Consider the following 16538-nt stretch of genomic DNA (forward strand, 5'->3'; position numbering starts at 1 on the left):
GTAGAAAAGACAGGGTGTGGGGGAAAAAAAATAACATTTCATATATAGCATTTTCTTTTTTAAAAATTATATACATTAATATATATATATATATATATATATATATATAAACATTTCATTAATAAGAATCTCTAGGGCAGGGAGAATAGCTGTTCTGCATACACTTCAATGCAGGAGGTGGGGAGTGAGACGCCTTTGATCTTAACATAGGTCACACTTGGTGGCCAAGAAAAATTGTGGGGGTCAAGGGAACCAAAACCCTACAGAGCCCTTTGCAGAAAAGCCTTTTTTCTGCAGAAAGCCCAACCTTTTCTGTCCCAATCCAAAGAGGAGACAGGTGGCTATCAACGCGTTTCAGCAAGCAGAACGGAAAACATGGTTTCACCACACCTGAAAGGTGGCCACCGAATTGAGTTAGATGATGATGAGCGGTTTCTTCAGAAAGAGAAATGTTTCTATAGGGTGGCCATGTGTCCCCCAAATGGAAAGGCAAGGAAGCCCGTTAGAAGGGGAGCCTGCTATGCAGCTTTAAAAGAAAGAGCGAAGGACAGGAGAGGGCAAAGCCACCAACATTTATCCGATGAAAATAGGGACGTCCTAAGGAAAAGCAGGACATTCCAGGAACAAATCAGAAACCGGGGTGGCTTCTCTAAATCAGGGACGTCCCTGGAAAATAGAGACGCTTGGAGGGTCTGAGAGGAGTGTAGGACCCTTCCTCTGCCAGTTGCTCCTCCCTCCCCCACCCCAAACCTCTTCGCCCCCCCGCCTCATTCCCTCCCCCCCCCGGCTTGAAGGCCGGAAGCCGCCCCGGACGACATGGCTGGGTGAGGGGGTCCTTCTCAAGGGCAGTGGCAGGAGAGGGAAAGGCTCAGCTCCCCTCTCCCACCCGCTTTGCACTGACGTAACCCCAGGGGCAGCCAAAATGGCAGCCTCCAGAACTTGCTGGACTCCCAACTCCCATCAACCCCAGTCTACATGGCCAGTGGTGAGGGGCAATGGGATTTGTAGTCCATATCTGGAGGGCTGTTTGTGCCCTAAGCTATCCCGCTTCATGGAAGGCTGGTGTAAGATACGGGCCCCACTGCTATGAGGCCTGCAGATAAGATGGCGTCATTCCAGTATAGAGTCCACTTCCTGGTTAGTCCTCCTCATGCCTTCTGCCTCAAGGCTACAGATAGAAGCAGGGATTAAGAGCAGTTTGCAAGCTTATTCAATTTAGCATAGGTTTGGTAACTTCAAAAAAAGAGAAAAAGAAATCCAACACAAGAATTGAAGAATAAAAAACTGCTCCCCCAAGGAGATGTTTTTGTGATAACACAAGCCTACCAAGCCAGTGTATTTCACACAAAATTCCACCTAAATCCTGGGGAGAATATTGTTCAGTGTGAATACATCGCGAACATGTGAACTAGGGCAGCTTCACTGTTTGGCGTCTGCATGTTTTGATTTGCTCCAAGCATGAAGGGGCCTTTCTGGAAAGCGCTGCTGCTGTTGCAAACTACAGGGAACGACACATGGACTGTGCAGAACAAAATCAGTAACGAAATGTGCATTTATTGTGCAAATAAAATAAAATAGGAATCACTGTGCGGAAAGGCCTTCAATTTAAGGCTGGAGCCAGACAATAGGTTTCAAGAGAGCTGAAAGTGGTCCAAAGGACAGTTCTTCGTGGCACTGGTTCTTCTGACCGAACAGGTATGGCAGGTTTTGAAACATGAAAGCCTGCAAAACCTGCAAATCGGATGAGCGTGCATAGCATGAACATTTGTCTTTTTCTTTTTGCCATCCATCTTCAGCTCTCAGGAAAAGCTGGAAAGTATTTCCAGCCCAAGTGACCGTGAACATGCAATAAGAAATTGCCAAAACATGCATTCAGTTTACCACCTCCCTAGTCTGGCTTTCATTCCTGGGAGGTTGCCGGAAAGAACGAACCATTATGGTGTGATTACTGGTGTGAGCAGTTCCGTCCCATCTGAGTTAGAAAGAGAAAGCTACCATAATGTCCAAAACAGAATCCATGAATTCCCTCTAAATTGCATGTGACTGGTGGGAGCTTCAGGGACTGTCTTCCCAGATGAAAATATCATTAATCAAGGTACTCCGCAGCTGGCAGGTCTGATTTATGGAGTGTCATTGAACTGATGGAGAGCTGGGACTTGCCCTCTGAAATATGGAGTTGTTTTCTCCTTCAGTGGAGCTGTGATGTTCTGGGGGGGGGGGGAGCGATTACTGGCAATTGTGGGCATGTGCACTGGTGCAAAGAGTGGGTTTGTCACTAGCAGAAAGGAGCATACGAGTAGCTAATTCTTTTTGGGCAACCTCCACTTATTTCCCTGGGGTTTTCCCCACAGGATTCTCATACAAGCCCCAGTGAAATGATAGGAGGTTGGAGACAGGGAATCCTACTCTGATTGCACCCACTAATATTGTCCATTTCACACCCAGAGGTCGTTGGTGATCAAAGCCTGCTGATGCTGCTTTAGACGTCTGAATAACTCGGGAAATTCTTGTCCAGATGTTTGCTCCAAGTGGCAGGTGGGCTGGTTGTGATCAGACAGGGTTTGTAACATCTGCACGATGGGCAGGCATCCAGCAGAGAGATGTGGGAATGGGGGAAAGGTATACCTGTTGAGTTTCTGCCTGCATCGGTGAAAGGCAAAGAGTCTTTGACAGGGTGGGCTGAAGATGACAACCTTCACATTTCTAGCAAAGTTAGCTAAACTCACCAGTCCAGGGAAGCTCTGGCCTAGTTGGGTGTGAAGACTTGAAGGCCAACTTGTTTCCTTCTCCCATCTCAAATATGCTATAAAAATACACCTTCGGATCCCTCTGAGTCGCCCACCTGGGTATGGCTTCTGTGCCCTGCGGGATCTTTGCCCCCAGGGCAAACGGGTTCCCAGAGGATTGGGCTGCGCAACTCAGCTATGGCTGATCAGACGTCCCCTGATAACCTGTTGAGGAGAATTTGGTGCTGTGTGGACAGGGTGGGTTGGTCTGTCGGGCTGAAACCTGCATCAAAATAACCTCCGGGGTCAGATTTAAAAACTAGGGGTGGCTCCCGAGCAGTAGCAACTTTTTAAAAAAGCGTGCGTCTGTGCACAAACTGAGTAATTTCCGTTGTTGCAGCTCCTTCAGACAGGAGCCCTCCAGAACCTCTGTTTAATTCATCTCCAGCGGCCTAAATGCAACCTGGGAGACATGGCAGTGAAACAGCTGGTACAGTGGTACCTCGGTTTATGAACACAATTGGTTCCGGAAGTCTGTTCATAAACTGAAGCGTTCATAAACTGAAGCGAACTTTCCCATTGAAAGTAATGGAAAGTGGATTAATCCGTTCCAGACGGGTCCGCGAAGTATTCAACCTGAAGCGTACTTAACCCGAAGCATGGGTGTAATTGGTTCCGGAAGTCTGTTCATAAACTGAAGCATTCATAAACTGAAGCGAACTTTCCCATTGAAAGTAATGGAAAGTGAATTAATCTGTTCCAGATGGGTCCGCAGCGTTCGTAAAGTGAAAATTCATAAACCGAGGTGTTCGTAAACCGAGGTTCCACTGTAGTAAAATAAGGAGGGGGGAGGACTAAGTGTGTACTGCTTTCAGATGGCTGCAATTAGGACCGACACCTCCCCCCACCCCCACTTTTGGTTAATGTGCTGCTCCTCTTTAACAACACAAAAACTGAGCAGCCGGACTTTTCTCTCCTTCATAGCAAATCTATGCTCTGTCTGCTCAGCAGCTGTGTGCCAGACCCAACATGAAAGAGGCAGGAGCTGGGACACACACACACACACACACACACACACACACACACACACACACACCTTAGTACCATTGGCGAGGGCTCATCCCCCCCTTGCCCCACCAAACTGGGGCAAATGTCCACCAGGTTTTCTCCGGACTGACATTTGCTCCGAATTGGCACCGAAGAGCAGGCTTTCTGGGGGAAAGCAAGTTAAAATCACTCAGATTCATGCCTTCTAGGCATGGGGCAAGCAGGAGTGTGGATGAGACCTCAGTGTTAGCGAGCTAAATATGGACCATGGAGTTGCAGATGGGGGACGGGAGGTCACATTGCTAAGGCCCCTTTAACGTGCGGAGGAGAAAAAGGTGCAGCTGCCGGTCCTGTCGGGTTCCCCACTGTATGTCCCCTCCCACCCACCCTGGCCCCTGTAACCTGAGATGGACTCCCCCCTTCTGCCAACATCATAGTCTAGAGTACGTATCGGGCCTCAGGCCAGTGGTGTGGAGCATGACTGTCAATGCATGTACCAAGGCAACGGCAGCCGTGAGACATACTCAGAGATCGGTCAGTTCAAACTCCCCCCCCCCCGGAGGGGGTTGATTGGGGAAGGAAGACCCTTGTGGCAAAAGCAGGGCAGTGTGGCTCATTTTGGGAGAGGAGGAAGGTGCGCCTCAGCTTGTGGAGTCCCCAATGAATCCCCTCTCCTCAGAAATGGGGGGTCGTCTTCCAAAGCTTGCAGGGACTGCACCAGTTGGGCCGCTTGCAACCTCCCCCTCCTCCCCCCCCAGCCACAACAAATAAGTCGCCTCATCCCATTCAGGCTCCTTCCTCGGTAGCAGCGCAGCTGGGGGGGTCCGTCAGTAGCCGGCTGCTCTCATGAGGGGTGGGGCACATGACATAGCGGCCCATGGCCTGGGGCTGGTGGACTTCGGCTGCCGTCACCGTGGGCTTGAGCGACTGGTTCTCCTTGGCTGGCGCTTCCTCGGGGCCCAGACCCCCGACGGCACCCAGCTCTGCCTCTCCGGGGGCCACGCCGTCGTCCATGTTGACGTAGAGGATCTCTTCCGGGTCCTTGGCTGGAGGGAGGGACTTGAGGATTTTCTCCAGCTCTTGGTGCAGGATCTCAAAGCTAGGGCGGTCGCGGGGGTTGAGGGCCCAGCAGCTCATCATCAGCTCGTACCTGCGCAGGTCCAAAAGAGATGGAGAGTTTATTTCAAGGGAACCTGGGATGCAGCATCCTTTGAAGTTACTTATAAGTGGGGACCTAATCTACTGGGGATTTTGCCATGCTTCAGAAGGGGAAGGAGAACTCATTCTCTCTCTTGTTTATATCCCACCTTTCCTCCAAGGAGCTCAAGGTGCTATGCCTGGTACTTCCCCTCCTTAATTTTTCCCTGTACATAAGGTTGAAACACAGTGACTGAAGCAAGGTCACCCATTCAGAACCATGACTTGGGAAGGAGGATTATTGGTTCATTTTTGTTTTTATTATGCATTTGGTAGTTTTGTATACTGTATTTTCTTGTGAACCAGTATACTGTGAATGGCAGTATACAATTTTTTTAGTAATAAAAATAAAAATAAATAAATGATTCAGCAGGGATTCAAACCCTGGTCTCTGAATTCCTAGACCAACACCGTAGGCCAAACTTAGGTCTCTCCAGCTAACTCACTGCGAGAAGCGAAGTTACAGAGAACCAGGCAGAGGGCCTTCTTGGTAGTGGCGCCTGCCTTGTAGAACGCCCTCCCATCAGATGCCAAGGAAATAAACAACTATCTGACTTTTAGAAGACATCTGAAGGCAGCCCTGTTTAGGGAAGTTTTTAATGTCTGATGTTTCATTGTATTTTTAATATTTTGTTGGAAGCCGCCCAGAGTGGCTGGGGAAACCATCCAAATGGGTGGGGTAAAATAAATAGATAGATAGATAGATAGATAGATAGATAGATAGATAGATATTATAGCTCCCATCATCCCTGACCACTGGTCCTGCTAGCTAGGGATGATGGGGGTTGGAGTCCAAAAACAGCTGGAGACCCAAGTTTGGTAAAACTCTTCTCTAACTGCCATGTCATAGTGGCTCCTGATTGTGGATGAGTTCAAGATTAATATCAGAGCTGCTCAGGGACCTTGAATTTTGTAACGGAGGCCTTATTTTGAGCTGGGGGCGGGTCAACCCTGGAACCTGTTTTCAGTTGCTAGGGTTTTAGGGTGAAAAAATTGAATTTGCTTGCCCGCTGAGTGAGCAAAGTCACATTCCTAAGGCTGAGAGAGGCAATGGTGGGATGTCATGAAATTATTTTTTGCAACGATATAGCCCCCTCTACAGTCCAGGATTACTGATCATAAGGGAGAGGATTCCCACCATGCAGAAAACCTAATTGGCGATGCTACACAGCATAATGGGAAGATGGAGGAAGGAGACGCCACCCACGATTTGAAGAAACAGTGGTGATGCTTACAGGCCATCCAGGCAGTCGATTGGCTGCTTGAGTCGGTTGCCCTGACGCAGGTAGTCGTAGATCTCACTGTTTTCCACACCTGGGTACGGCGTCTGGCCTCGAGTCGCGATCTCCCACATAGTAACGCCAAACGACCACTGCAGGAAAGGAGCCAGAAAGAGGGCATTAGACGCCCTGCTGGCCAAGCACAGAATTCAACTTCTCCCATTGGCAGGGGCGGCCTGTCCTGTTTCACCGCCTGAGGCAAAATGGCCGCCCTCCTGCCTCGCTTGCTAGGGTCATGCAGCAGCAGCTTCTGGTGAGATTTGGTGAGATCTCGCCAAAGACCGCTGCTGCCGCTTCACTTCACTTCTCTGGCATTAGGGGTGAGAATGAGGGCTGACTCAGTCTGCCTCACGGGCAGGCCAGCTCTGTCTATTAGTAGACAGGAACAGAAGCCAATTCAGTAGGACACAGAAGCTGGTCTTCTCATTGGCTTTTTCAGGAGGGTGGTGTCATAGCCGTCCCCAATTGGCTGCTCACCACGTCGCTCTTGATGGTGTAAACGCGGTCGGCCAGACTCTCAATGGCGATCCACTTGACAGGCATCTTGGAGATACGGCCTTGCCGGTAATAATCACCGTTGTAGATTTTCTTAGAGAGGCCAAAGTCAGCCACACAAGCCGTCATGCTCTCGTTCAGCCTGTTGGGGTACAGAGGCCACGTGTGAATGTGTGGGTTGGTCATGAGCAGGGCCGTCTTAAGTATATTTGGCGCCCTGGCGCCATGGTGCAACGGATCCCTCCGGCGCCCCCGCCCCGTTTCCCAGCGGGGGGGTGGAGCTGTGCGGCCGGGCCAGCGGGTGCAGCTCCGCGGTGGGCGGGTGGGCGGGTGCCCTAGCACCCTGCGCCACACAGCCTGGCCAAAGGGCCGGCCCTGGTCATGAGAGCCACATGTGAGACTGTCAAAAGCCACTAATCTGTGCATCCTTTAAATCCCCTCTTCCATCATCTCTCGCGTCACACAAACTCACATGCAATTGCGGGCAGCGAGATCGCGGTGTATGAAGTTCTTGCTACTGAGATACTCCATCCCGCTAGCAATGTCCGTCATGAATTTGACCAGCGTCTGTGTGGGCAGGTACTGGAAGATGAGGAAAGCACAACGATCAGACACAAGCAGTGGGTGCACGGCTGGCACCTCAAAGTTTAACTCTCTTTCCCCTGCAAGAGGAGAGGCCCACTGGACTCCTATCTGGAGGACCCAGGACCCAGCGAGCTCCCCTCTGCACCTTCCCTTTGTCCCCCTCTAGTGGTCATTCTCTGTGTTACAGTGTGTTCATTCGTTCCTTAAACTGCCATAGCAAAGCTCTTGGGAGAGGCTCGTAATGAAACAGAAAACCAAAATAAGCCTAGCAATAAAATGTATAAGAAGCACTTTATATGCATACTGCAAAATAAAACACAGGCAAGGATTAAAATTCCCCAGTTAAAAACCCTAGTTCAAATAAAAGGAAACCAGCCCTCCAGATTTCAGGCTGAGAGGCCTGACATTTGATTCCCATACTCTCCAACACCTCAATGGCAAAATCTGGGGCACAATCTTCCAGGATGCTATCTTCCCTTTTTTTCTTGCGAGAGAACGACAGCCATCTTGGATGCCATGATCTTGTGCGATTTTGCATCGCAATCCCCTCCAGTGCTTTTTCTGGGAACGGCACCCAAAATTGCATGTTTTGGGGTGCCGCGCAACATTGCAGCCCTGTCAAAGCACTTTTCGGGGGGGATTGAGGTGTAAAATTACACAAGATCATGGCATCCAAAATGGCGGCTGTTCTCGCACGAGAAACTGGGATGTCCCGTTTATTCCGGGACACCTGCGTGGTATGGATTCCATGCAACGGATATCTCACGGGGCGATGCTACATACCACCGGGCTCTCGCCAAGCCGGGAGTACAACAGGAAGCTGTGCAGGTCTCCGTGTTTCATGAAGGGCAGGATGACAACCGGGGAGGGGTATCCTTCACTCTCTGTGTTCTGCAGGCAAACTCCTGAGGGAAGAGAAAGAGTGTGAGTTTTTCAGTGGGCAACAGAGAAGACATGAGGTTCAATGGCCAACAAGGACCAGAGGTGGAGAGAGTGCTCAATAGCTCGTGTCTTGCTTGTGGGTTTCTCACAGGCGCTGGGTTGGCTGTTGTGAGAAGAGGATACTGGACCAGGTGGGCTGTTGGCCCACATCTCCTGATGTTCTTACATTCTTAACTCAGTGTGGTGTAGTGGTTAAGAGTGGTAGACTTGTAATCTGGTGAACCGGGTTCACGTCTCTGCACCTCCACATACAGCTGCTGGGTGACCTTGGGCTAGTCACACTTCTCTGAAGTCTCTCAGCCCCACTCACCTCACAGAGTGTTTGTTGTGGGGGAGGAAGGGAAAGGAGAATGTTAGCTGCTTTGAGACTCTTTAGGGTAGTGATAAAGCAGGATATCAAATCCAAACTCCTCCTCCTCCTCTTCTTTCTACCTCAGCTTGTGGCAAGTTGTGCAGGCCAGGCCATGCCACATGTGTACAACTTGAGAGAATCACAGAATCCCTTCCAAGAGACTTGGAAGGGACACCCAAGGTCATTGAAGTCCAACCCCCTGCAATGCAGGAATCTCAGCTAAAGCATCCGTGACAGATGGCCCATCCAACCTCTGCTTAAAGACCTCCAAGGAAGGACAGTCCATCACCTCCTGAGGGAGACCGTTCTACTGCTAAACGGCTCTTACTCTTCTGGCATTCTTACTGTTTCCTGCATTTCAGGGGCTTGGACCAGATGACCGATGGGGTCCCTTCCAACTCTACAATTCTATAATTCTAAAGAGAGAGGTGAAAAAAGGAAGACACGGAGGGGGGGTTAGCCTCTCCTCTCAAACTTGCACACCAGCTGGAAGCCCCCTCCCCTCACCATGTCCCACACCTGCCCCCAACCCCCAAAGGTTTTTGCCCGTGAGAACATCCTCTTTGGGGGTCCTCTTACCCGACAGGACGCTCTCTTGGTGCGCCTTGTGCTTGAAAGTTATTTTTACTGTGTTCCTCCTTAATGTGAACCAGAGAGGGAGAAGGGGCTGTTGGGCGAGTCGCAAACTAGCATCAGCTGAGCTTCCACCCACCCGCTCTGTGGACTGTCAGAGCTCCCAGCATCCTTGCCAACATCTGTTTTCCCAAGAAGTCTTTTTTTCTCTCTCCGCCCCCTCACTTGGAGTCCTGTTCCCTGGGGATGATGCGTCCATTCTGCCTGCCTGCCTCCCCCCGCAACCACCATTCAAAGGCCGTTTCCTCTCTTCTGGCTTTTCCCAGGCTACAGCCTGCGGAATCTGCCCTAAATGGAATGGCTGAGTGTGCTACTTCTGGGGACGGCAATAATAATAATAATAATAATAATAATAATAATAATAATAGATCCTGCCCATCTGACTGGTTTGCCCCAGCCACTCTGGGCACCTTCCAACAAAGTATTAAAGAAAAACACAGCAAAACACCAGACATTAAAAACTTCCCAACACAGGGCTGCCTTCAGATACGGTATCTACGGAAAGTCATATAATTGTTTATCTCCTTGACATCTGACGGGAGGCCGTTGTTCCACAGGGAGGGCGCCACTACAAAGAAGACCCTCTGCCTGGTTCCCTGTAACCTCACTTCTTGCAGGGAGGGAACCGGCAGAAGACCCTCGGAGCTGGGCCTCAGCGTATAAGCCCTGGCTAGCAATGGCTACCAGCCGCGACAGCTACACTTTGCCTCCACAGTCAGAGGCTGCAATGCTTCCAAATATATACTGCTGGAAGTCACAGGAGGGGGAAAGAGCTCTTGTGTTTGAGTCCCACTTGTGGGTTTCCCAGAAGCATCTGGGTGGCCGCTGTGAGTGCAGGATGCTGGATTAGACAGGTCACTGGCCTGATCCAGAAGGACAATTCTCATGTTCTTACGCGGACCTGGTTCTTCAGGCTGCACACCAAACCAGCCAGGCATCATATGTCAGGAAGAAGAATCAATGGCTTAATGTCCCAGAATGCTTTGGGGCATTACCACACACAACCTGGAGGAATTTTGGGGTAAGGGTAGTGGAGAGGGTGGGTGGGTGGGGGGTAACTCATAAGATCTCCGCCCCCCTCGCTGAAAGCATTAACTCTTCACATGCCGTAACTAAGAAGTGGCGCATGCACACACATAGCTCACCGATCAGTTTCATGACGTTAGGGTGATCAAAGTCCTTCATGCAGACGGCTTCGCTGAGGAAATCCTCCATCTCGCTACGGGTGCAGATGGCAACTGTGGGGAGTAAAAGTAAGGTCAGTGGCATGAGATGGGCTTTGAGAACATGCCAGAGAACATGCCAGGCAGTGAAAACTGTTTTCCACGCCCGGGTGTTGATCCAGAATGTTGGAAGCAATAACGAAGAATGAGAGCACCTCTGAGAGTATGAAGGGTGCTCAGCCACGTCTGGCAGTGGTCTTCGGGTCAAGGGGACATAGGAAATTGCCTTATACCGAACATTTTCAAAGCCAAAAGGCAGAGAGGATGGAGAGGTTTCTATCATGGGTGAGCAGGCCCAATTTACATTTGTTTTTGTTTTTCAATGTAGAAGAAAAGGAGAGAAGGCCTCTGGGCACATGCAGAGTGATGTTTTTTTCATTGCTGGTATAATCCCAGCCTGCCCCAGTGTGACCAGGATGAAACCACCCCCTCCACCTCCACTGCTACTTACTTTTCATGGTCTTAACGGCAACCTTAAGGACCGCCCCGTCTTGGCTGAGTTGCCCCTCCATGACAGAGCCAAATTCCCCTGCAGAGGCAAAGAAGAAGAGGAAAAGGCCTATGAGCAAGCCCGAGAGAGAGCGGTCGGCAAATGCCAAATCATGCCAGATAGAAATTGGGAGTAGATCAGGCCAAATGGCAGCTGTGTTCATGTGAGAAAACACCGGTGATTTTAACCCAGGCTTGAAATAACCTGGTCACCCGCGGCGAGCAGAAAACTGCTTCTAGGTAACCAGGCAGAGAAGGTGGGGTATGTCATTAAATTTTACCCAGAGCAGACCTATTGAAATGAATGGACCTAACTGAGTCATATTGTTTCATTTCAGTGGAACTTCTCCTAGCAAAACCTAGTTAAATGCCACCCCTATATATATATTTCTCCCCGGTGATTCTTCTTTTCGTTTTAGGCTGCCTGTGATTAATCTAGTCAGGCCAGCTAGTATACCATTTTTGTTGGCCTGGATTTTTTTCCTGGAGGCTCCTCTTTAACTGCCGCGCAACTTTGCACTGTCCCGATTTCGTGTAGGAAATATAAACACAGAGAGACAATGCAGAGTAAACGTTAGGCACCAAGTAGCTCTTGTGTCCAAGAACAAGAAAAGCCAGGGGTGGGTGGGAACGTTCCGATAACGCCAAAACCATTTGTGCGCCGTTGGGAAGTCAGCAGCCAATACCCATAAGAGCAAAACCGCAAATATTTATAGATAAGTGAAAACACAGCGTTGGTAACCATGCCTCCCCTTTCAAACCGGGCAGCGTTTACAGGGTTTGGGTTATAATTAGCGCAGCGCATCACTAACGTGTGGGATGCAATGTCGCCAGATGTGCTGGTGGTGGCATATGGATGGCCTCAGATGCTTTAAATTAGAAAGTGAGATAAGGTTCGTGAAGGAGAGAGGTTCAGTAGCAAAAAAAATGAACCCTGCATGTTCAGGCGCAGTGTACCAGACTTCCAGTAGGAACAGCAGGGAGAGCTCTTGATCCAGCGAGTTCTTTTGTATATGGTGCAAGCCAGAGGATGGGCGGGGGGGGGGGGTTTGAAGTCTACCCTTCATCCCCCACCCTCCCCAACAAAAAGCTGCAAGATGGCAAGAGGTCCTTGATCTAAAATATCCAGCACCATAGAGGGGTCGTGTGGGCTTTGCCCTGGCAGGAGCAGAGGCCTCTGTCTGGATAGGAAACGGAGGCAGGTGGGAAATTCATTTCCCCTGTTCCTCCCGGGGCAGAAGAACATGAGCTATGTAAGGGCTTTAGCAATCCACGTGAACTCTTGGGAGAGCAGACGGCTGACATTTCGGGACCAGATCAGACTTTCCGTGTCTGACTCACTCTGGCTGCTGCCTTATGAAATATCTGGGGTGTTCTAGGGATAGGCGTAAGACATGAGATTCATGGGTTTTCTTTTAAAGGGTTCAGAGCCTGCAAACATTCGCTCAGTGATCCGCTCTCTCTCCCAGTTCTCCAAATTTAGCAACAGGGTTAGGAGGGAATGCAATGAATGGAAAGGAAGCGGGGAGAGCAGCCTTTGAACTAGGGTGCTAGTAATCCATTTCCAACACCGGGCTTCAGCCTAGGCAAAAGGGAAGCAAGAACAAACAACAGAACGCTTCTGAGCATGCGCAGAGTGCCTTTCCTGCTTCCATTGGGGAAAGACCACACCAGCCCACTCCCCATCTGAAGGGTTTGAGATTAGGGCTTTGTAGGCATATCAAGTCAAGCTGTGAGCCTCAGAAAGTCTTCCTGTAAGAATGGATATCTGCAGATTTATGTGCTAGAGAAAAGTTATACTTCCAGCTGCCAAGGGAAACACAGAATGCTAGAACTGGATGTACTGTTTTACTTAATCTCCCCCCCCCCAAAAAAAAACTGGCTGCCAACCTCTTTCTCTCCCCTGTCCTCCCCTCCCCGCCTTTTCTCAGTTATTAGTTCCTAATAATATTTGCTTCTTGTCATCTCTGTGCTTTGTATCCTGTCTTGTTGTTGCCCATAGCCCCCTGGTTGATTTTATTTTATGTACAAATAACATTTAACTTTGCTTTGGGAACTCCTGCTGTCTTTTGAAGGGGTGTCCTGTCCGTGTCTGGTTTAAAGGCAGAGAACCATGAACAGAAAGGGCAGAAGCCTTGAAGTTGCCCATTGGCAGTTAGCACCTGGGCTAGGCAACAGCCAGAGAGGCTCATTGGTCACCTTCTTCGTTTGGGTGAGGCACACTGCATTTCCATTAGACAGTAATCATTTCTAAACTTAATCCATACATATAAATCTGCATATTATACAAATCGCCACCCTGCTATGTCCTCTCTTTTCTTTGCATAAGTGACAACTAAAGAAAATACAGGTTCCTGTGATGGTGAAAAATCGTTACAACCTCCCACCCTCTAAAGCAGGCATCCCCAAACTGCGGCCCTCCAGATGTTTTGGCCTACAACTCCCATGATCCTTAGCTAACAGGACCAGTGGTCGGGAGAGATGGGAATTGTAGTCCAAAACATCTGGAGGGCCGAAGTTTGGGGATGCCTGCTCTAAAGTAAGGGTTAGCAACTGGCAGCCATCATGCCAATCTAGAAGCGAAGAAAAAGAAGAAGAAGAAGAAGAAGAAGAAGAAGAAGGAGGAGGAGGAGGAGGAGGAGGAGGAGGAGGAGGAGGAGGTAGAAAAAGTAAGAATTTGCTAGTAAACTGTTTTTAAGATTAGCTAGAGGGCTAATACAGACTTGCCCCTGCTCTGCCGCTTTCCCCTGCAGAAACCCGGTCGGAGGAAACACCATTCCCACCCCCCCTGGATTGTTGTTTGCTTCGATTTATTGCTAAAGAGTGAGTTTTGCTGCAGGGCAAGGGCAAAACCGCTCGGCCCCATGCCTAGAACGCGCTGGACAAGTGGGAAACCTGTGTTTTGTAAGTCTGGATGGAGCCCAGAGTCTCTCCAAGAAAAGTAGTTGCTGAGATGGGATCTCAGGGGCTTCCTTGAACACTTGATGGCTTCAAAAGAGGATTGGGCAGACTCGTAGGAGGACAAGGCTATCAGCGGCAACTAACCGCTATGGCTGTGATCTGCTACCCATGTTGGGAGGCAGAATGCCTCTGAATGCCCGCTGCTGAGAATCGCATGTAGGGAGAATGCGATTGGCTTCTCGTTGGGCCACTGTGAGATGAGGTGGTGGGACCAGATGGGCCTTTGTCCTGTCCCAACAGGGCTCTTATGTTCGGACTCTCTGGGCAGAGTAGTGGTAGAGCACCTGCTTTCCAAACAGAAGGTCCCAGGTTCAATCCCGCTTGAAACGCCGATGAGCCGCTGCCGGTCTGCGCAGACAATGCTAAGTGAGATGGCATGGACCGGAGGCCTGGCTCTGTGTTAAGCCTGCTTCCTCTGTTTCCTATGAAGCTGTGCAAGTCAAGTCCCTGCCCTCCCCGTCTCCAGAAAAAGGGCAGCCACAAAAAAAGAGAGGCACAGGGTGGAAATGTTCAAGGGGGAACGTATGTGCCATAGCCAGGGGCCTTTCCATCTCTGCTTTCCATATGCTTCCAAACTAATCCCAGCTGCGCTTAGAGGAAACTTTTTTGCGGAGCCGAGGCGGAAACTTTGCCAGTCCTCCGACCCAAATGAGCAAAACAGCCCTTCGTCCTTCGGCGTTTCTGCGGCAAGCAAACTGGGCCGAAGCGCTTCTGGGCTGCTCGTCCTGCACTTGATGTTATATGTTACTGATTATCCTGGCTATGTTAGAAACAAGGCCTTGACGTTTAATCAGGAAAGGAAACATGGGAGTTTGTCCTTGTCCCTCACGCAGCAGCTGATTTCCTTTGCCCTTCAACCAAGTAGAATTCCCCCATTGTCCCAGATGAGTGAGAATCTTCCGGGGTTATCCAGTGATAAAAACAACAACAACTCCTAAGGATAGTCCTGGTAACTGTTTTCATATCATATGATTTGGAATTGGGAAACAGGTTCTGGAGCTCAGATGGATTTCTGCTTCGCTTCCCCTACATCCCCCTGCCTTCCAATTCCTGTTTGTGACCCAAAGCTTTTATTTCCTGCTCTAAAGAAATGAGTTTAGGAAGCAACGAATTCAAAGCGCCCTTGTATTCTGTGAGAAATTCCAGTGGTTGGCATGGAATCATTGAACATTCCCAGTAAATGCACAGAATTTCAAATTATTACTAGATAAGTCACTGGGATATGGCCTTTTTTTTGCCTGGTAAATTTGTGTTATTTTCAATTTTTTGAAAGGTTGTGCCTTATGGGTTAACATATTCTTATATACTGTATACAGAACATGTCTCCTGAGCTGGATTCTCAGACTTCTGAAGGAACAGACACCCGAAATAGGAAGGTCATTTCTGAGGCAGTTTCACTTCTTTGCCCCTCTTAGGCTTGTGGGATGTGGCATCCCTCAATTCTTATTTTGTTCAGGCCTTACCTTTTCCATGGAGTCTTGGGCCTTGCCCAGCATTTCTCAGACTTTCCCAACTTTCCCCACCTTGTCTGAAGTTCCACCTCCCACCCCCACACCAGCAATTTGTTCCTCAGGTGAACATGTGTGCAACTGCGCATAGTGTCATGATCTGTGGAGATGCACCCCCCCCACACACACACACAAAAGAGCTGGTGATCCAAGCAAGGACAGCTCAGTAGTTCCTGATTCCCCAGGCAGGCAGACAAGACAGCATGGCAGGGGTAAAGGTAAAGGGACCCCTGACCATTAGGTCCAGTCGTGGACGACTCTGGGATTGCAGTGCTCATCTTGCTTTATTGGCCGAGGGAGCCGGCATACAGCTTCCAGGTCATGTGGCCAGCATGACTAAGCTGCTTTTGGCGAACCAGAGCAGTGCATGGAAACGCCATTTACCTTCCCGCCGGAGCAGTACCTATTTATCTACTTGCACTTTGACGTGCTTTCGAACTGCTGGGTTGGCAGGAGCAGGGACCGAGAAACGGGAGCTCACCCCGTCACGGGGATTCGAACCACCAACCTTCTGATCGGCAAGCCCTAGGCTCAGTGGTTTAACCCCCAGCACCACCTGCCCAAGGCAAAAGCCAGCACTTCAAAATGTTTCAGGACCACATTGAGCACTCTTAAGCCACAAAGTCCTGGGGCAACCGGCTGGGTTTTGTTACATAGTTTTAAGTAGTCCCTGACCCCATGAATGCAGCCACTTGACCAGCTAGTACCTTTGGCTGGCTCCTTCAAGGTAATGGGATTTCCAGTTGAAAGGCTCTCCCCTGAAAGCTCTCTTGATCCCCTGAGTAGCCTGTGATTGGCTACCAGAGTCTGGCACAGGGTTTCCCAAACTTGGGTCTCTAGCTGTTTTAGGACTACAGTTCCCATAATCACCACTGGCCCTGCTAGCTAGGGGTGATTGGAGTCCAACAACAGCTGGAGACCCAAGTTTCAGAAACCCTAGTAGAACAGCAGAAATGTCTCCTTAGGGCTGAAGGGAGAGGAGGCAGGCTCTGATGCCTGCAGATCAGATCCACATGGGACAGACTGGGATATGGCTCCATCTCCTTTAAGCTCCAGTTGCCAGAGCCCTGTGCCACCAATAAGGACTTATCTACATTTAC

The 16538-nt window shown here is 49.8% G+C and overlaps 1 protein-coding gene across 2 annotated transcripts in view; it reads right to left on the reverse strand.

Annotated features, from left to right (window-relative positions):
• Positions 1–1537: 1537 nt before the first annotated feature.
• Positions 1538–16538, reverse strand: part of AXL (AXL receptor tyrosine kinase) — a 62680-nt gene continuing 47679 nt past the window's right edge. For both annotated transcript variants that reach the window (XM_035117287.2, XM_035117286.2), the window contains exons 14-20: positions 10932–11009; positions 10403–10495; positions 8114–8235; positions 7218–7327; positions 6728–6887; positions 6206–6342; positions 1538–4923 (exon numbers count right to left, since the gene is read on the reverse strand). In XM_035117287.2, the coding sequence (XP_034973178.2) occupies positions 4560–4923; positions 6206–6342; positions 6728–6887; positions 7218–7327; positions 8114–8235; positions 10403–10495; positions 10932–11009 (1064 nt within the window). In that variant the 3' untranslated portion in view covers positions 1538–4559. The remainder of the gene's footprint in view (positions 4924–6205; positions 6343–6727; positions 6888–7217; positions 7328–8113; positions 8236–10402; positions 10496–10931; positions 11010–16538) is intronic.

This window comes from Zootoca vivipara, chromosome 6, assembly GCF_963506605.1.
Source record: "Zootoca vivipara chromosome 6, rZooViv1.1, whole genome shotgun sequence".
Taxonomy (NCBI): Eukaryota; Metazoa; Chordata; class Lepidosauria; order Squamata; family Lacertidae; genus Zootoca; species Zootoca vivipara.